This window comes from Rana temporaria, chromosome 2 (assembly GCF_905171775.1).
Source record: "Rana temporaria chromosome 2, aRanTem1.1, whole genome shotgun sequence".
Taxonomy (NCBI): Eukaryota; Metazoa; Chordata; class Amphibia; order Anura; family Ranidae; genus Rana; species Rana temporaria.
This window is the reverse complement of record NC_053490.1, coordinates 157,049,334-157,071,046: the sequence shown is the minus strand read 5'-3', so window position 1 is coordinate 157,071,046 and position 21,713 is coordinate 157,049,334. Positions and strand designations below refer to the sequence as shown.

General features: G+C 43.8%; 1 protein-coding gene across 1 annotated transcript; it reads right to left on the bottom strand.

The window, feature by feature from the left end:
- Positions 1-11,671: 11,671 nt before the first annotated feature.
- LOC120929667 lies at positions 11,672-17,138 on the bottom strand. Its single transcript, XM_040341342.1, has 2 exons — positions 15,023-17,138; positions 11,672-11,976 (listed from the first exon to the last, which is right to left on the bottom strand). Exons 1-2 carry the CDS (start codon positions 16,395-16,397, stop codon positions 11,969-11,971), a joined length of 1,383 nt encoding a protein of 460 aa, XP_040197276.1. The 5' UTR covers positions 16,398-17,138; the 3' UTR covers positions 11,672-11,968.
- Positions 17,139-21,713: the final 4,575 nt, after the last annotated feature.

Here is a 21,713-nt window from a genome sequence, read left to right as displayed (position 1 = left end):
TAAGTAATTTGTATAGTTTTGAAACAGTGCCCCTTGAATTCTCTATTCTACATAATTTCTCTAGTGGTGTTAACTCCTCCCCAGTCCGTAAAGGGCTGGGAGGAGTTAATTCCAAACGTCGGTTCGCGATTTCAGTTCTTCACAAGTCCTAATTTCACCATCTTTTATTATGTCCCCCAAGTGTACTTCCTTTTTTTTAATCCAGTTCCCCCCGATTTTTTTTTCTAAAAAACTAACCCCGATGCATAATGAGCGTCATGAGTTGCCGAAAAAAGCCGAACGTTGAGTCGGCGCTATACGGCGCCTGCGCAGCGATGTTCGGCTTTTTTCGGCAACTCGTGACGCTCCTTATGCGACGGGGGGAGTAGTTTTTGTCATCACGTCAATCACTAACTGCTGCATAGGAACGCCCACTCCCGCGGGATTCACTACCCAGAAGCCGGCTAAGAAAATAGCTATACGAGGTATGTACAGCAAAAAAAAAAAAAAACATCGGCATACTATCAATGTCGAGACTGAGCTCAATGTAATGTTAGAAAATTGTTTTTAAGGTGAACCCCCGCTTTAATGCAATATAGTGTGTGTTTTACACCACGTTATAAGGCATTACACTGTGCCATAAATATAGCACGACCACTGTTCTTGGCAATGCTTCAGCATATCATGACATGCATTGTGGCGCATTGCCAAAAAAATGGGGTGTTGCCATTTTTCATGAATATTAACATGCATGTGGTAACACACCACAACAGGTTGGTATAGTGTGAATGATCCCTTCCAGGCATTGCTGCAGGGCAATAATCCTCCTCATTCCCATTTGGCAATTATCTGAGTAATGGCTTTAGGAAATAGACCTGTCCACGTCACACGTGAGAAGCTTTCTGTAGTGTTTTTTGTGCACTTAAACTTTTGTAAAGTCGCCTGGCACTCATAATCAGTGGCACAATGAGTAATGTTTTAAACTTTCTTTATTAGATGTGATCCAAGTTATACAATGTTTTTATGGATCAAACATTAGATGTGTTTTTCACACTTTTAATGTATCTCAACAAGTAATGGAAAATCCAGTCTAAATACTAAATACATTGGTCAGAATTGCTGACATGAGCCACAGGAAGATAATTTCTCCTTTGTGCTGCCAATTGATGAATTGATATAATCCATTCAGCCATATTCAGGGATCACTCTGCTTGCTTGCTTCAGGCAATTCCTTGCTGCAATGCTTCTGGGTTTTATTTCTTTTTATAGTCATTTTTAGATAATGTAAGTGGTGTAAAGCATCATTTCATATGAAGCACTAATTAGATATAAACTGATTCCCAGTACAAATACAGAAAAATCAGCCATTTGCCAAAATAAATTAACGTAATGTTTATGGAAACACCATGCCTTTAATAATCCTACACATTGTGATCATAGCATCCATGCTTCCACTGTCTCTTGGGGTGGACAACTTCAAATAAAGATTTTGGTAAAGGGAGGCAGCGGCCACACGTCATTTTTAAAGCTGAACTCTGGACATTAATACTTCAATTTCAATGTTTTCCTCATAAGCCATGTATGAGCAGGGGCGGACTGACAACTCATGGGGCCCCTGGGCAATAGAAGATTATGGGGCCCCTCTGGCTTACAGATGACCACCACGCCAGGAGGTAGTGCAGAGGCGGGCAGCTAAAATCTTGGGATATTCACATTAAAAGCATGTCATTTTCGGACATATCAGGGACAGATCTAAAAAAAACACAGATTTTTACATACTGTCCCTGGTTTTACTGAGCCTGGCAACCCGGATGGGGCCCCCTAGTGGCATGGGGCCCTCGGGCAGTGCCCGAGTGACTCAATGGTCAGTCCGCCCCTGTGTATGAGTAAAATCCATTTTGTGTGCACCAAATGCCTTTGGAAATCCATTATCTTGTAAAAGTAGCAGTGATGACATGAATGTGCTGTAGACAGCCTGTGCAAGTGGACAAAGCAATTGGGGGGGTGACAGAGAAAAGATCAGTCACCCTGCAGAAGGAAAAAGTGGAGCAACACACAATCATTTTTCGGCATGAAAAAAATGTCGTTTTCAAAAAATGTCATTTAAAATGATCGTGTGTGGGCTTCACATCATTTTTCAGCTTCTGAAAAACGACAACAATTTTTTTCGAGCATGCTGCATTTTTTAACAACGTTTTAAACAATGTCGTTTTTCGGGTTGTAAAAAATGATCGTGTGTGGGCTAAAATGACGTTGAAAACCCGCGCATGCTCAGAAGCAAGTTATGAGACGGGAGCGCTCGTTCTGGTAAAACTACCGTTCATAATGGAGTAGGCAAATTCATCACGCTGTAACAGACAGAAAAGCGCAAATCGTCTTTTACTAACACGGAATCAGCTAAAGCAGCCCAAAGTGTGGCGTCATCCGCATGGAACTTCCCCTTTATAGTGCCATCGTACGTGTTGTACGTCACTGCGCTTTGCTAGAGCATTTTTTAAAAACGATGGTGTGTGGGCAACGTCGTTTTAATGATGAAGTTGGAAAAACTTTGTTTTTTCTACATGCCGAAAAGGTCGTCTTTTTTTTCCTTCCCGAAAAATGATCGTGTGTACGCGGCATCACATTGGATTACTGCACAGATCTGGAAGAAATACATAATGTGCACTGATATATAAATTAGAAAACACATGACCCTTGTATTTAGACAATATTTGCTTATCCCGGAGTTCAGGTTTAAGTAAAATAATCCTTTCCCAATTGCCTCACTGAGCTCTGCAGAGTGTGACTTAAGCTTTCTGCTCCTCTGAGCAGATAAACAGGTACAAATTATGTAAGAGGATTTGTTTCATCTCTGTATATCATATGAGGTCAGTCACTTCACTAATTATATGTAACGGTTTACAACCACTTTAAGTTTACGCTGACTTCATCAGCTTTGTGTTTCATGCGTTAAAGCAAATGTAAACAAAATTTCCAGCATTCAATACACTAATCTTTGTACAAAAAAATAAATAAATCCTAGTCTCTTTAGTTCCTACTATACATTTGAGTACAGCTGTGTCAGGTCGATGAGCCTTCGCGTGTCAAGCTCCAGAAAACATAAACCCTTACATGGCTGCCAGCACGAGGTCCCTCTCTCTCTTTTTCGCCTTCTTCCCATATTTCTATCCCATTAGGAGACCCTTGTGCCAGCAGTTGCTTCCTTTTTAAGGCTCGGTTCACACTTGTGCGATGCGGGAACCACTGTGATTCTAGTGCGGGTTCCCAAATTGCACCTGAGTCGCCAGTGGTTCTTCTAGCTAAAATTTCCAAAGCTTTTCTCACAACATGTGGAAGAAATGCAGAACTATCATCTAACCTTCCTCAGTATGTCATAATTATTAGTATTGGGTGGGCACAGTTATAGCACCCCCTCCCCAGGAACAGAAAAATAGATTCTAATCTAATTTAGGAGATTAATTAAAATACTGTATCTGCAGCATTCGCACTCTGTGAAATGGTGACAAGCATTAAACCGCATCTGTGTTCTCGGTGTGCACTCCTCCAGGGTGTCTTCCTTTTTTTTGCCTTCACTTCTTATGGTGCTTCTGACATGGAACAAGTATGCAGACCAACAATTTCAACTTGGAATTGCTTTGTGTAAAAAAATGAGGTGCGAAGGAGGAAAGTACCAGACAAATTGTGTGGATGTGCAGAATACATGTCGGTAAACCAACGTATTTTGGTGGTTCAATAGGTCCCTCTTGTATTATGGCTTAATATAAATATATGATCGTGTCCCAATATGATATGTATCCATTTCATCAATAAAGGATGACAGCTGGGGGCATTGTATTTCAAAGTGAACCTGTACTATTGCCAGTCTTCTCCTAAGAATATTAGTTGCTTGGCTGTCTTTAGCCTCATTACTTTCTCAATCACCCATGCAGATTAGAAAGTCAGTGTGACATCAAGACTCTTGACCCACCACATATCCCTAGTACAGGCTTCCCTTAAAGGCAATTTTAGCCTGCTATGTGCCCTATAAACCAACTTTCAGCTTCATTTTGGAAGTGTTTAATATACAAATCCTAAAAAGAACGCCGACACAAACTGTAATCGAAATTTTAGCGGACATCACACCAGCTTCAGCACTGCAATATGCTTGTGGCTACACCAGCAGTCCTATTAACAGTGTTATTCATTAATCCCAAACTTCAGCTAAAAGACGCATAAGGTAATTTATTTTGTATATATATGCCCTTTATTTCTGGCCAGGACTAAAATGTATTTAAGTTTATAATATGCTTTTCTTTGGTTAGTCCAAAAAATATGAATTATTGCATGTTATTCGTTTTCTATCCATATGATTTGAAACACATTTGCAGCTGGATAGTGAGGAGCTTGGCACCCCGCATTCATTGGTGAGGCTGGCATTTGTGTTTAAACAGAGACTGTATAGCGTTAAAAGATAGATATACAATAACTTTAAAACCATAGCAACCAAAAAAATAAATAAGAAAATAAAATTGACCAAAAACCAACACTTAAAAAATGTACTATTTTGGGATCAAAAAAGTAAGCAGCACTACTTGCTCCTAATCAGGAGTCAGGATACTTGGTACACACAATTGTTTCATAACCAAAAAGTAAAGGGTAGGGTAGGAAGAACAGCCCTGGGGCAAACCCCTTCAGAAACAAGTGTACAAAGGATCTACAATATTTGATCCTGAAAGGGTCCCTTTTTAAAGCAGAGTTAAATTATCTAATTTTCTAATGCAAACACTGAATATGCAAGTTAAAGAGGTTGTAAACCCAGAGGAAAAAAAACCCTGTAAGACGAAAGCATGAGCTAGTGTGCATTGCATACTAGCTCATTATGAAATATTTATCTTATATTTACCCAAGCCCTCTAGTGGCGCCCGCACACCACAGAGACAGCTGACATCTTCCCCAGTGTTTCTTCTGGATTTGCGTGCACTGGTGCTGTGAGTTGCCGGAGCCGCAATGATGTTACTCCTGTGCATGTGCGCGGCAGCTGCCGTTTACGGGACAGGCTCTAAAGGTCCGGCACAGTAAGCCGGACCCTCAGAGTGCATGCGCCGATAATGTCATTGGCCGTATGCACTCTGAATGCACAATGCCTTATTATAGGCTTACGTGTAGGTACAATAAAAAATATATATATATTGCAGCTTACCAATCCTTAGATGTGGTGGCTGCATTACTTAATTGCTTAATTTTTTGGGGCTTTTTCGCCCTCTGTTTTCACCTGGTGATCGAGCAAGTAAACCACCTGTTGTATTAGTGTCTACTCATATGATATCATCCTAGGACAATGGAACCACCCGGCAGCCGTGATTTCCCTATATGGCAGGCGGGAGATGGTTAACGCCACTTTAAGAATTCGGCATACTTGCATATGCATTATCCATATTTCATGGTTTCATAGTCCATCTTGCCTAATCTGGTTATCAGCATTAGATAAATGTGCTGTATGGGGTGCTACCATCTAAGGAAAGTGATGTACCGTAAGTACCATGTAGGATTACATTTTTTCATTCTTGGGAACAGGACGTGTAATAGGGTGGTTCTATCTCTGCCAAATCCTTTCTCTCTCCTTTTCTTTTTTGTTTGTTATTTGTTTAAAAAAAATCTATGTTAAATGAACATGGGACAAGACTTGGAAGAGCCACTGTTCTGTGCAGTATTAAAGCGGTGGTTCCCCTAAAAATAAAATGTTGACATCGCATTTAGCAAATAAATTACAGTTAGAATCGGGTTGTTTTATTTAAAAAATACCTCCGTACGTATTGTTTCCATTATTCGGTCCCACCGCCACTTCCGGGTACGATGCAGGTGGTGGGCGTTCCTAATTGATTGACAGGCATCCGAACGACGCATCCATCGCGTCACGAGATGCCGAAAAAAGCCGAACGTCGGTGCGGCTCTATACGGCGCATGCGCACCGACGTTCGGCTTTTTCCGGCATCTCGTGACGCGATGGATGCGTCGTTCGGATGCCTGTCAATCAATTAGGAACGCCCACCGCCTGCATCGTACCCGGAAGTGGCGGTGGGACCGAATAATGGAAACGATACGTACGGAGGTATTTTTTAAATAAAACAACCCGATTCTAACTGTAATTTATTTGCTAAATGCGATGTCAACATTTTATTTTTAGGGGAACCACCGCTTTAATCACTTGCCTGTTTGCAAATATACAGACCTTTGTCCGACCAAATTCACATCGGAAAAGAGAACATATTCTCTATGTCAGGGCTCAAAATTTCAAGCCCTGAGCTTCTAGCCAGGCCTCAAGTGTTACTCGCCACCAGTTGCCTCACCTAACCCATACACTGCCCCGCCCCTAATTCCGCCCCTAAAAACGCCCTTGTAGATTATCTCTTGGAATGACACTGTTAAATGTTTTATGCCGAATCAAGTTACACAATTAAATATTACCAACAACAACTTTAACAAAATGGGACAGGGCACTGAGGCAGACCAGAGGGACAGGGCACTGGGGCAAACCAGAGGGACATGGCACTGGGGCAAACCAGAGGGACATGGCACTGGGGCAAACCAGAGGGACATGGCACTGGAGCAAACCAGAGAGACATGGCACTGGGGCAAACCAGAGGGACATGGCACTGGGGCAAACCAGAGGGACATGGCACTGGGGCAAACCAGAGGGACATGGACTTTTTTACTTCTGAAAATATTGCTCTCCCTCTTCTTATGTACAAGACTCCCTCCTCCTCCTCTGCCTTCTCTCTAGAACCAGGTCTTTTCCCCCATTCTCTTGCTGTCTCCTCTGCAACCCCCATCCATCCTCCTCTCTCTCTCCCTCTCCTATTCTACTCACTCTCATAATCAGTAGCCCCTGTGTGTGGCTCCACACTTGCATGTCCCCACTTCCCCCTTTCATTGTCGGGCAATGAGGAGAGGAGCTGCAGCACAGCGGGAGGGAGTACATTCCAGCAATGAGATTCACACACCTGCATAGCCATTGACACCACCACACAGCGCACACTGACACCGCACAGCATACTGCCAGGGCAACTCTTGGTGAGCGCTGTGCTGCACTGTCTACCTGGGACACCCAGAGTGGTGATAATCGCAGTCCTCCAGCTCACTTGTTCCTTCCTGCTCTCTGCTACATTGGTCAGGTTGGGAAACCAGACTCAGAGAGGTCATACTATCAGGTCCCATGGCTTAACGAGATTTGTAAGGAGAGCACCTGTGTACTGCTCTGCATGTGTGCGGCTCACCCGACTACTTTTCCTGGGCATGCACCTTTCCTCTTCAGCCGCCAATTGCAGCGTGGCTCTAAGTGTAGGCACAGATTGGACTGTTGGTCATGCAGAACTGTTATTGCTCGCCCCCAGCTTAAATCCACTCGCCAAATGCTAGCAGGCGAGTGGAAATTTTGAGGGCTACTCTATGTAAACTCTGATGGATTTCAGATTGAATTACTCCGATGGGGCATACACACGGTCGGAATTTCCGATGGAAAAAGTCCATCTGACTTTTTCCATCGGAAACTCCGATCGTGTGTATGAGGCATAACATTTTAGTGCTTGCATTGAAAAAAAAAAAAAGCTGAGATTATACTTATTGTATTGAACCCACCAGTTCAGCCTATCAGTGCCCCCTCATCAGTGCACATCAGTGAAGGTGAAAAATTACAAAATGTACTGACAGAAACTAAGTAAAAATCATTTTTGGTAAAAAAAAAAAACAGCATGATTAAATGCCACCAAAAGAAAGCTCTATTTGTCTGAAGAAAATTATAAAAATTGTGTTTGGGTACAGTGTAGCATGACCGCGCAATTGTCATTCAAAGTGGGACAGCGATGAAAGACGAAAAATGAGCAGGAAGGTGGGGGGGGGTGTACGTGCCCTGTAGGCAAGTGGTTAAAGATCTAAGAGCTCTACCATCAGCAACTAATTAAATGTTTTTGTTTGGATAGGTTCTTTTTTTCTTCAATATATTAGTTGTAACAAAAAATACATTCTTACTCACATTTGTTCTAAACTATCTTCTGTTGTCTTAATATGTATATACAGTGTAATGATACTCTTTACTTATCTGAACAGCCCTTAGGTTCTACTTGGTGGCATATAAAGCAAATCATATTTTATAGAGGAGCATTTTTCCTCCCAATGTGTTTCTTCCATATGCAGTAAACCTAGTTGGATATCCAATCTGCATTGTTTACTAGCTGATCCATTAAAATGTGACATTTCCGAACAATAAATAAGAGCAAGCAAGAGCTGATTTATGTTTTACTGAATATAATAGCATACAATTGTTTCTGATTTCAAGGTTTTGTTTGAAATCTGCTTTGTGTTGTGCAGTGGTTATTTTCATATTCCTCTTACAATGTCAGTGTACATTAATCCTTGGGAACATGTAGGGCATAAATAATTTATTTGATGTTACAGTTAATATTGACGGATATATCAGTCCCGTCTATTACGTGGATGTCTTTAGATGTTTTAGATTAATAGTTCTTCTATAGACAACTTAGGAACGGCAGTTAAAATAAACTTCCAAAACCCTATGTGGGTACACACTGTTGTTTATTTATGCGGAGATTCTCAGAAACAAAGTCAAACATATTCTGTGTATTATCTAGTTCAAACTAAAGAACACTTGTTAAAAAATCATGACGGACGTGTGCTGTCATTTGGATTTTGTAGGCATACTGAATATTTTTATTTCTTTAGATAAATTGGCAGACCATACATAGTTCATGTGTTACTGTTTGTGTTAGTCTTGAATGCATTATAGCAACTTATTAACCATTTCAGCTCCAGAAGATTTGGCTGCTCAATGACCAGGCCATTTTTTGCGATACTTCAACTGACAATTGCGCAGTCGTGCAATGCTGTACCCAAAAGAAATTGACATTCCTCTTTCCCTACAAATAGAGCTTTCTTTTGGTGGTATTTGATAATTTCTGCGGTTTTCATTTTTTGCGCTATAAACAAAAAAAAAGCATTGATTTTGAAAAAAAAACCACACAATACTTTTTGCTATAATAAATATCCCCATTTAAAAAAAAAAAAAACTAATTTTTTTCTCAGTTTAGGCCGATACGTATTCTTCTACATATTTTTGGTAATAAAAATCGCAATAAGCGTATATTGATTGGTTTGCGCAAAAGTTATGGGGCCAGATTCTCATACATTCACGCTGCTCCTGGGCAGCGTAATATATGAGATCTACGTTACACCGCCGCAGGTCTACAGGTTTACATCCTGATTCTCAGAACACTTACCTGTAAACTTGCGGCGGTGTAGCGTTAGATTGCTCGTCGCAAGCCCGCCCAATTCAAATGGGGCGGGCACCATTTAAATTAGGCGCGCTCCCGCGCCGAGCGTACTGCGCATGCTCCGTCGGGTAAATTACCCGACGTGCATTGCGCTAAATGACGTCGCCCCGACGTCATTTGCCTAGATGTATACGTAAATGGCGTCCAGCGCCATTCACGGACGTCTTACGCAAACGACGTAATTTTTATTGAATTTGACGCGGGAACGACGGCCATCGTTAACATTGGTTGCGCCTGCTAATTAGCAGGGGCAACCTTACGCGTCGGGTACGCTACGCAAACGACGTTAATTCGCTGCGTCGACTTCGCGTATGTTCGGGAATCGCCGTACTTACCTCATTTGCATAAACGACGGGGAAAAGCGACGATGCGACACCTAGCGGCGGGAAAAAAATTACTTTTAAGATCTGACAGCGTAACAGCCTTACGCATGTCAGATCTAATGGGTACCTATGCGCAACTGATTCTGAGAATCAGTCGCATAGATACCCGGGGCCAGATGAGGTGTTACGACGGCGCTAATGGTGTTGCGCCGTCGTAACGCCTTTGAGAATCTGGCCCATGGTGTCTACAAAATAGGGGATAGATTTATGGCATTTTTATTTATTTTTTTACTAGTAATGGCGGTGATCTGCGATTTTTATCGGGCTGCGATATTATAGCAGACAGATCGGACACTTTTGACACATTTTTGGGACCATAAGACAATTATACAGCAATCAGTGCTATAAAAATGCACTGATTACTGTGTAAATGTCACTGGCAGGGGTTAACACTAGGGGATGGTCAAGGGGACAACTCTGTTCCCTAGTGTGTGTTCTAACTGTAGGGGGATGGGACTGACTAGGGGGAGAGAGATTGGTGTTCCTAGCTAGTAGGAACTCACAATCTGCATCTCCTCCTCACAAAAATGGGATGTCACACATCCCTGATCTGGCTCCGGTGCAGCGTGCGCGCCTCCCGATACTATCCCATTTAAAGGAGCCAAAGTACAGCTGCGACGGCTCGCAGGATCATGTCGACCTGCTGCAGTATAATGACAACAGCTGGTTGGCAAGCGGTTAAAAACAAGCTGTCCTCTGGTCTTGGGGTTATTACATTTTAGTCCATATATTCTCGTCACTAAGTCACGTGACGATACATGTGGGGGAGGAGCCTACAGTGACGGACCATGGGATGTCTATCCCGAGTGAGGAGCGGCAACATACCCTATTCTATTATAAGCGAGGATACGTGAGTGCACTAAGTGCAACCTTTATCCACATCTATATGGTACAATATTGCGCTATGTTTCCTTTCCTCCTCTTTTGCATGTGACTGAATGAAACTGTAAACATATGATCGACTGCTGGAGGTTGTTGTAACCTGATCACATTGAAGTGAGAGCTTGGCAATTAGGGAAGGAGCACTGCAGACTGACTGATTCAATCATCAGGACTTTTTTAATGATCTACTCACATATATTAAGAGTTTTCTCACCAGGTTTTTTGCTTGATTGTATATGTACGATTCACATTGCACATGAGTTAATACGAGCGCATCAGTATTTATTCATTTATCATTTGGTTTAGTTCACCGTTTTTTGATTGCTGCTGTATTATTTCGTTATTTTTTGTGTGGTTTCTTTGAGATTATTTGTTAGCAGCGCTGTAATTCTTTTTCACTTTATTTCATATTTTATTTTGTGATTTGTCTGTTTTTTTTTTTTTTTTCACAATCAAGATATTTATTGAAGGATTAAACAAAGTATACAGATGACATTTCTTTTACAATATAATGCATTTATAAGAGTTATACAGAGTAGTAAAAGATTTTATCAATGTCAGAGGGTAGTACATTTAATATCATAAGTAGCGAATATTTACTAGAGGTCAGGATGTGAAGTCTAGTTACTGAAATAGTAGCTATGGAAATAAGAGGAATTGGGGAGAGAGGAGAGACCGAAAAGGTCAGGTGAGAGGGAGGGACATGGGGGGAGGAGTGAAGGAGAGGAGAAGGGGGGGGGAGGGGGCGGATGATAGGCCAGGAATGTGAAAAAGGAAGGAGAAGTCATACGTTTCCAGGAGTAGCTGTAATGAACTAGTTATACATCAACATTATACAATACATAGAGCACTGGAGGATTATGGAGTCTTAGCTCGTCATGAGCTTAGAGTTTGGAATTCAGCAGATAGTGTGAACAATAAATCTAGATTTTCCTAGCTTGTGACGGAAAATATAAGTTATATGAAGACAGGAGGCGAGTATCTTATGCATTAACTTTCTTTATTTAATGCCCCTAGCAGACACTTTAAAACTTTTCTATAAACTTTTAATGTAAAAAAAAAAAAAAATTTCAGTCAGTAAGACTACGACTCCCAGCAGTCCTTGTAATCCGTAGCCACGCCCAGGTCGGTGACCTCTATATAACAGACTGCCCGACTAAGATCCTCCTCTTTCTTGCTGCGAAGATCTTGCCCGTCGGATGTCGTCGTCTTGAACTGTATCCGTCCGGCCGGGGTCCGAGGAATCCATAACTTGGATCAGAGTCGTTCGTCGAGTCCCAACGGGGGTCTCGGAGAAATTTTAACCCAACGAGGGTTCAATAGGCGTTCCGTCCCAACAGGGGTAAGAAGACAGTAGAACTTTCAAGTATCCCAATCCGGAGTATTACCCAGGTACGATATTCAGTAACCTGTGAAGAAATCAGAGATATACATAATAGGGTGGGACGGGAGGGAAGATACTCGCCTCCTGTCTTCATATAACTTATATTTTCCGTCACAAGCTAGGAAAATCTAGATTTATATATCAGACAGGAGGCTCATATCTTATGCAAGTTTAAAGCTTAACATCTAATCCTGCAGACATAATATGCATATCCTGACAGAATACATTGCACATACAATATTAGGGTAAAACTGCCATGGATACATGCTCTTGCGGTCTAAAGTAAAAATGACGGAAGGTAGTCTCTGAAGACCAATCTGCCGCCACTAGAAGATCGGAGAGGGAGCCCCCTGACGTGACTACTTTGGTGGCCATGGCCCCTCTGGCGGAGTGGGCTCCGAAGAGGGACACATCAATACCAGCCATGTCCATGGCCATACGTACCCAGCGTGCCAGCGTGGCCGACGATACTGGAAAGTGTGGCTTGACATAAGACACCAGGAGTTGTGACAAACCCGGGGAACGCAAGCTAGCGGTCTGTAGTTCATATGCCTGTAGGCAGCGAACCACGCAGAGGAGTGGATGAGCAGGAAAAAACGGGTAGAAGACCGATTGAATACCGGTCTTAGTCCTGCGCACTACAGAAAACTTGACTCCTTGCGGTGAAAATTGTCGTCTAGAGATATCCAAGGCCTTAACATCGGATACCCTTTTAATGGACACTAGGCAGAGGAGGACTGTCAGTTTAATGGAAAGGAGTCTTAAAGGAAGATCCGAATTATCCTCCCACCTGGCGAACATATCCAGCACCTTGGAAACATCCCAGGTTGCTTGGTATCTAGGCCGTGGGGGACGTTGGAATCTTATGCCTCTCATGAGTCGACAGACTAACGGGTGTTTGCCGATCGGTAGGGAATCCACAGGGCAGTGGTATGCCGAAATAGCTGACCGGTAAACATTTATGGAGCTGAACGATTTGCCAGATTCAAAGGAATCTGCCAAATAATTCACCACTAAAGATACAGGGGCTCATACAGGATCGACCTGCCGTCGATCACACCAACGCACCCAGAGCCCCCATGCTGATCGATATGCCGATCGAGTCCCGGGGGCCCAGGCCAGGGCGAGGAGGTCCTGAGCTGACTGTGAAAGGACGTTGTCAGCGTCCGCGATCCCGAAACCAGCCACGCCAAGAGTGGTAGGTTGTCTTCTAAAATTAGGGGGTGTAGTTCCCCGTTCGGATTGGTGAGAAGGTGGGGAAAGTGAGGCAGGAGCCTGGGACGATCCGCGGTCATCCCCAACAGGAGGGGAAACCACGGTTGGGTCGGCCACCACGGTGTGATCAACACCACAGTTGCCTCCAGGGTGGCAATCCGAATGAGGAGTCTGGGGATCAACTGGAAGGGAGGGAATGCGTAATGGGTGCCCTCCGGCCAAGGTTGGTGCAGCGCGTCGACCGCATAGGCCTCTGGGTCCGGCCTCCAGCTGAAGAAGCGGGGCAGCTGATGATTGAGGCGTGAGGCGAACAGGTCTATGTATAGTGGACCCCAGATCTGTTGTAGATGGAGAAATACTGAACGATCCAACTGCCAGTCGCTGGAATCTCGCAAGTACCGAGAATTCCAGTCGGCCACTGAGTTGGACACGCACGGAATGTATTCCGCGACAGGGGTTATATTGTGGGCTAAGCAATAGTGCCAGAAGTCTTTCGCGATGGTCGCTAAGACCTTGGATTTGGTACCCCCCAGGCGGTTGACGTACTGGACCGCCGCCACGTTGTCCATGCGGAATAGAATACAACACGTAGAGGTACGAGGCATAAAACTCCTGAGAGCGAATAGAGCTGCCAGGAGTTCTAGGGCGTTGATATGGAGCTTGGTTTCCTCTACTGACCAAGTCCCTCCGGTGGATGCCCTGCCGCATCTGGCGCCCCAGCCCCTGCGGCTGGCGTCCGATTCTATGACCACATCCGGGTAGGGATTGAAGATGGTCCTGCCGTTCCATTCTACGGCATGGCGAAGCCACCATTTCAACTCCTCGATCGTGTCCCGACATAGGGGAACCTCGTCGGTGTACCTGAGACCTTGTCTCAGGTGCATGATTTTGAGCCTCTGGAGGGCTCTGTAGTGTAATGGGGCCGGGAAAATAGCTTGGATGGAAGCTGCTAAGAGGCCCACAAGACGCGCTAGCGTGCGGAGGGATAGGCAACCCTTCCGCAGTGTAGTCCGGATCTCCTTGCGGATCAGAGCGAGTTTGGGGCTGGGGAGGCTGAGGGTAGATTGGATGGTGTCCACCGTAAAACCCAAAAATTCCATCTGCTGAGCAGGAATCAATATTGATTTGTCCTGGTTGACAATGAAACCCAGTTGTTGTAACAATGACACAGTCCATGACATGTGAAGATGGGCCTGGGTCTCTGAGAAGGCTAGAATGAGGATGTCGTCTAAGTAGATGACCAGACGAACCCCCCTGCTCCTCAGTGCCGCCACCACCGGTTTCAGCAGTTTGGTGAAACACCATGGGGCGGACGCTAGTCCGAATGGAAGGCAAGTGAATTGCCACATCTTGCCCCTCCATAGGAACCGTAGGAGGTGTTGTGATTCTGGATGTATGGGGACCGTAAGGTAGGCATCTTTCAAATCTACTTTCACGAGCCAGTCCCCTGGGTGTAGGAGGTCTCGGAGGAAGTGTATACCTTCCATTTTGAAATGTCGGTATACGACATATTGGTTCAACTCCCTGAGGTTGATCACTGGGCGATAACCGCCGTCTTTCTTGTGCACTAAAAATATATTGCTGATGAACCCTGGGGAGCAATGGTCTACTTCTATGATAGCCTGTTTGGCCAGTAAATCTCGCAGTTCGTTGTCTATTAGAGCAACGTTCTGGTTTGCGAAGCGGATGGGTGGCGGTATAACATTGAGTGGAGGAGATGTTACGATGTCCACAGTGAACCCCGCTACAGTGTGTAATATCCACGCGTCTGCCGTAATCGCAGACCAGGCGTGGATAAAATACCTGAGACGTCCCCCCACAGGAATGTGCCTGAGAGGTGTGTGCATCATACTCACCGGTGGGAGGTCGGGATCGTGGGTAACCTCGTCCCCCTCGTCCTCGCCATGGTCTGCCTCGTGGTGGAAAGAAGGGGGCAGGTTGTGCCACTGGAGCGGCGTAGGATTGAGCCTGCGGGTACTGGTATTGTACTGGGGCTCTATTTTGTGGCCTGTAGGAAGGGGCACGGCCGGCAGATCGGCCTCTGTTTCTGCCGGCCCTGTTAAAAACCTTGGGGGTCCCAGCTTTCCTCAAGGAATTTTGAGCCTTGTCCAGGCTCGTAAAAAGGCCCACAAATTTATTGACGTCTTTCAATAAAGAGTCTCCAAATAACATGCCGTCCGCAGACGGTCCGGGTTCTGACTCCGCCAGGTGGGCTAACTGGGGGTCCAGACGCATCAGTATAGATCGGCGTCTTTCAATCGAGCATGCCGTATTGGCAGTGCCAGCCAGGCATATTGCTCTTTGCGCCCAGCCTCTCAGCTGTTGTAGGTCGACCGGTTGCCCGGATGCTGCCGCCTGTTCCGAAAGATTGAGGATCTTGGTCAGGGGCCCCATCATGTCTAGAACACGATCTTGAATGGATCGGAATGATCGTTCTACCCCTTTTCTCTGGAATTTGCCAGATTTCATTAGATATTTGGTTAAAATGGGGTCTATCTCAGGGGTAGCCACCACTTTATTGGGTATAAGGGGTCTAGGGCATTCAGCCCTAAGTTTGTTGCGACTAACCCTGTCAAGGGATTTTCTAGCCCATAATTCTATGTATTGGTTCACCTCTGGTAGAGGGGTCCATTCTCCAGAACGCGGGTGACTAATAGCGTTTGGATCAAAGAACGGTTCTCCTAGGGAGTCTAGGAGAATATCTCCCTGCGTGGCAGGGTTGGCAGCTGTAGTGAGCGCCGTCTCCCCAGCATCGTCCTCATATGAATCCGGCTCTGACTCATCCGATCCCTCTAAGGGGTCATCAGAATCCTCTTGTGGAGAGTCAATGTATGAGTCCGGTTTGGCCCTTCTTGCGGCCTTAGTCCCTTTAAATTGTAACTCCCTGGGGTCCAGGGGTCTATTTGAGTGCGTCTGATGCTGGGGTTGGTAAGCCGTGTTAGGGTTTACCTGAGGCATATTATTTCCTTCCCCTGCCGGGGAGTCAATCACCGCCAGGGTGTGCTTCCTCTTCTGAGAGGCTTTGCCTTTTTTGGGCGGTGGTTCGTCGCCTTGCGGCGTCGGTAACTGTGGGGCCATGGGTATATATACCCTGGAGGAGGCAGCAGAGGACAGGGCAGCCAGGATGGATTTATTAATTAGCTCCTGAATCTGGGCAGCATTCAGGGCTGGGGCTGTGTCCCTATTGGTGTTATCCTCCATAGGATCCGTAGGGGCAGGGAGGTCAGACATGCTGCCGCTCTGTATAGCTATATATTTAGTAAGGATAGCTCTTAAAATTAGGCTATAGACACAAACAGTAAGGCAATATGGGTAGTGTTGCTTAAAGGCAGGTAGGGGTTAATCCACGCTGCCAGGAGTAAGGCAAAGAGAAAATAATTCTTGCTAAGGCAGGCAGGGGTTAAATTACAATACCAGGCTCTCTCCTCACTGCCGTCAGTGCAGGGACTGACTTTGCAGCGTGAGGAGAAAACCTACACCTTCTGCCTGAGCAGAGAGAGAGTCACATGTCCTGTGACTCTCCTCTGATTGGTCGCCCCTCCCTCCTCCAGCTCTGAGAGAGCATACAAGCTTGTCTGAGGAGAGAAGGAGGGGGAGACGAATCTCTCCCCCCCGCGGTGCGCGGGAAAGACGGGGAGGGAAGGAGAATATGTGCCTCTGTGAGGTAAACAGACGCACCAGCACCTCTGAGGGAAAAAGAGGGAAAAAATACTTTAAAAAGAGCGGCGCTCGGCGGTACAGGTACTGTACAGCAGCCCAGGGGAAAAACTGGGCAAAGGTACAGGTCAGTGAAATAAAAAAGGGGAAAAACGTTTGGTACAAAATGAAATAGGTAACCTATATACCTAATATGATTACATATATACCTGTTATGAGTAATACAGCACCATTATAAACATATATAAATAAATCACTAACAGCTAAGAAGTGACTACCTATTAACACTAATCAGACGATTAAGTACAATCTAAATATATATATATATATATATATATATATACTGAAGTAAATACACTTATAATAATAAAATATATAAGAAAATTTGCCGTGAGTACTTATCTTTTTCTATGAGCAGAAAGAAAGAGAGGATCTTAGTCGGGCAGTCTGTTATATAGAGGTCACCGACCTGGGCGTGGCTACGGATTACAAGGACTGCTGGGAGTCGTAGTCTTACTGACTGAAATTTTTTTTTTTTTTTTTTTTTTTACATTAAAAGTTTATAGAAAAGTTTTAAAGTGTCTGCTATGGGCATTAAATAAAGAAAGTTAATGCATAAGATATGAGCCTCCTGTCTGATATATAACCATGGTTGCCAGAGGGCATTAAAACTGTCACTGTTTTTTTTTTTCATTGCCAGTATTTCTTCCATTTTATATTTGAATGCAACCCTGTTTAGCCAGTCCTTGACTGTCGGGGTGTGTTTAGTTTTCCAGTGTAGGGGAATGAGGGTTTTGGCTGCATTTAATAGGTGTCTGGTGAGTGTTTTCTTGTATTTACTGATCGTCATGGGATTAATGTGGAGCAGGCAAGCGGCTGCGTCAAGAGTTATAGAGGTCTCTGTGATGTGTCTGATCCACTCAATCACCCCCCTCCAGTAGTCAAGAATTCGTGGACAGTCCCACCAGATGTGTAGGAAGGTGCCAACGTCTCTCTCACATCTCCAGCATGTATTGGATGCTGTTTGGAACCATTTTTTAGCCTTTTGAGGTGTGATGTACCATTGGGTGAGGATCTTATAAGAGATTTCCTGGTATTTAGTGCTCAGGGAGCATTTGTGCGCCATAATGCATGCTTTTTCCCAATGTGAATCTTCTATCTGAATACCCAGGTCACCCTCCCATCTTATTTTATGTTTATTAATTTCGTTGGTTAGTGGCTGGATTAGCCAAGAGTAAGCTAGGGAGGTGGTATGGGTCACCTGCGATCCTTTGAAGCATATTTTTTCAAGGTTTGTCATAGGTCTGTAGAATGAGGGGCGGAATTTGGTGTTTACCAGAAAGTCTCTTAGCTGGAGGTAAAACCAGAAGCCAGGGAGTGGTTTATTCTGTTCTTTTAGTAATGTCTCAAATGTTTTGATTGTGGGGCCGGTCAGACAGTGCCTGGCTAAGAGGTTAGGGGCCTCCTGTCTATTAAGACCTGGGTAGAAGTCTGGGTTGTTGAAAATTGGTGTGAGGGGGCCGGGAATAGAGGCAAGACCGTGTTTTCCTGCAAGTTTGTGCCAGGTTGTGAGGGTGGTGGCTACCGATTTGTCTGTTTTATGTACAACATATGCACTAAAACTCATTTTCTGGTATATAGTGCGGTGGAACAAATATACAGTAGGCTTTTTTGTATTTTTTTAATTGGGGTGCTACAAAACAAATGTGAATAAAATGAAGGACAGCAGCACTGAAGCGGCTTTAGCCTGGCTCCACCCTGACTTCACTCAGACCATGCCCTCTAAAGAGTTTCATTCCACCCACTGTCAATGGGGCAAAATGCATCAGGGTGTGTGGTCTGGGAGGAGCCAGGCTGAAGCCGCTTCCACTCATTCGATCTACACAATCCTGTTTTCCCAAAGTGCAATATTCTTTCTTCTGTCTTCCCTTAACCACTTAAGGATCGCCCCACGTACATTTACTGCGGCAGGACGACCCTTAAGCAAAAAATCCATGTACCTATACGCAATTTATTTTATTGGGTCTGGGGCACGTGCTGCCAGAGACCCACTTCCGCTGTGTCCAAGCAGCTGGTCCAGCAGACGCCACGTCTGCCAGAAACCCTAAAATCATTCGTAGAGAGGCAGAACGGAGATCTGCAAGTAAGAATGACAGAGATCTTTTGTTTCTGCTAAGCAGGAACACTGATCTCATACAGTTAGAAAACACTCCCAGGGAACACAGTTAGCCCTTTGATCGCCCCAGATGTTAACCCCTTCCCTGATAGTGTATTTTTTTTAGCACTGATCACTGTATTGGTGTCAATGGTCCCCGAAAAGTGTCACTTAGTGTTAGATTCCTCCGCCGCAAAGTCACAGTCCCGCTAAAAATCCATGATCGCTGCCATTACTAGTAAAAACAATAAAAAAATGAAAGTCCATAAATCTATCCAATAGTTTGTAGACGCTATAACTTTTGCGCAAACCAATCAATATACACTTTTTGGGATTTTCTTTTACCAAAAATATATAGCAGAATACAAATTGGCCTAAATTGATGAACAAATTCGATTTTTTTTATTGGATAGGTTCTATAGCAGAAAGTAAAATATCTTTCTTATTTTTTTCAAAATTGTCAGTCTCGGGTACAATGTCACAGGAACATGCAATTGTCAGTTAAAGTAACGCAGTGGCATATCGCAAAAAAAAAAAATGGCCTGGTCAGGAAGGGGGGTAAAACCTTCCAGAGCTGAAGTGGTTAAATACCCACCAAAATACATTATAACAATGTTGTTTCATAGCATTCATGAATGTCCAAAACCCATGCAGGTGCAGCAGTCAGCACACCCAAAACAGAGTGGGACCTGCCTGTCAAAATAACAGCATAGGCCCTCAGATTATTCAGAGATATAAACCCTAACATCGGCTCCCTGCAGATTTAACTGGAAAATTATTTACTTTAAAGGGAAGAGTTGCTGACTTTTTATTTTTTTTTAGCACGTACATACTCTGGGCTGTCATTTTAATGTTTGTATTATGACTTTATATGCAGCCAATGAAGCTCACAGGACACTTAATATTTACATACTTGTTATAGCTCAAATTACCAGGGAGTAAAGCTAGATGGAGGATAATGGTCTTAGAGTTTGCACCATCAAAAATAAATTAGCACTGAGAGCGCCCATATTTCTATCCTGAAATGAGGATATGTTCTATCAGCTCAAACATCAGTATAAGTGCTAACAAAATATTTAAGTACAGGCACTTTCATTATTATTTCAAATATGACTTTTTTTTTTAAAAAGATATAAAATCCTCTTTACAAAAAAATGAATAAAACAAGTATGTGAACTGTATTTTTGAGGTTTGATAGGGTCACAATGTTGTTTTTTTCTTTAGAGAAGCCAATTAACCAAATGTAGGGAGAATCTACAAACTCTATACAGAATATCAAGGCTGCTAACTATGTAGTTACCATAGGAAATGACTTGTTACCCCAGGATATTCAAGGGTTTTAGGAATCTCCATTTAAACATACACTACATTGTCAAAAGTATCGGGGCTCCTGTCTTTACACACACAAGCTTTAATGGCATCCCAGTTTTGGTCTGCAGGGTTCAATGTTGGGTTGGCCCACCCTTTGCAGCTATAATTTCTTCAACTCTTCTGGTAAGGGCTGTCCACAATGTTTAGGAGTGTGTCTATATGGGAATGTTTGACCATTTTTACAGGATCCCATTTGTGAGGTCAGACACTGATGTGGACAACGTGACTGCGCACCAGTGCACAAAGCAAGGTCCATAAAGACATGGATGAGCAAGTTTGCGGTGGAGAAACTTGACTGGCCTCAACCCAAAAGAACACCTTTGGGATGAATTTGAGCGGAGACTGCGGGCCAGGCCTTCTCGTCCAAATCAGTGCCTGGCCTCACAAATGCGCTTCTAGAAGAATAGACAAACATTCCCATAGACACAATCCTAAACATTGTGGACGTCCTTTCAAGAAGAGTTGAAGCTGTTATAGCTGCAAAGGGTGGGGCCAACTCAATATTGAACCCTATGAACAAAGACTGTGTGTATAAAGGCACAGTCTTTATATATTTTGGCAATATAGTGTCCCTAAACTCTGGGAACATGTCTGTAATTGGAATTCCCCCAATTAACTTACCTAAATGAAGTAATTGCTATACTTACTACCTACCTTGGGCTTGGCCTATTTACAGGGCATGGGAACAGGTACAGCTATCTGGGGGTTTGTGTTCAGAGTGCCTTCAGACAAAACTGCTGGTTGGCTGCTTAGGCAGTGCCAACCAAAATAGAGTATGTGTTGGGTAAGTATAGTAAATCCTGTTTTTGGAGTTAGGGGAAGGGAGAATGGACTGGCCCTTAGGGTTTAGGTCCACATTAAGAAAAAAAAAGAAAACATATTCATACATTACAAGATATATAGTGGGAACCCACTGTGATATGTTTAGTGCTTGTAGAAAAACCTATACTGATAGTAATACGGGGGTTGTATTTTTTCCCTCCTAAAAATACTTATGAAGTCTGACTGTTCGTGGCATCAATGCTTTGTCAGTCACTGACCCATAACAAGTTTAAAGATTAGAAACTCACTGAGAAGTTATTACTGCTGATCTGCACACTTGTTCTAGGACAGTAGCCCAGAATCGATTACAGGCACTTAATCACTTGACAGCCAGGCATGCAGGATTGTGCTAAAGGAAAGGTAAATGGCAAGCTTCTATGTTCTCTCACTGCAGGTTTTCTTTAAGTTGACCACACACACATCATGTTTTTCTTTAATTTTTTATTTTTTTTTTGCAATCCAATACGTGTCAAAATTACAATTGTTTCAAAAGATAATGTTTTATCTATTTAACAAGACGTAAATGATAAGTTCACTTTTCA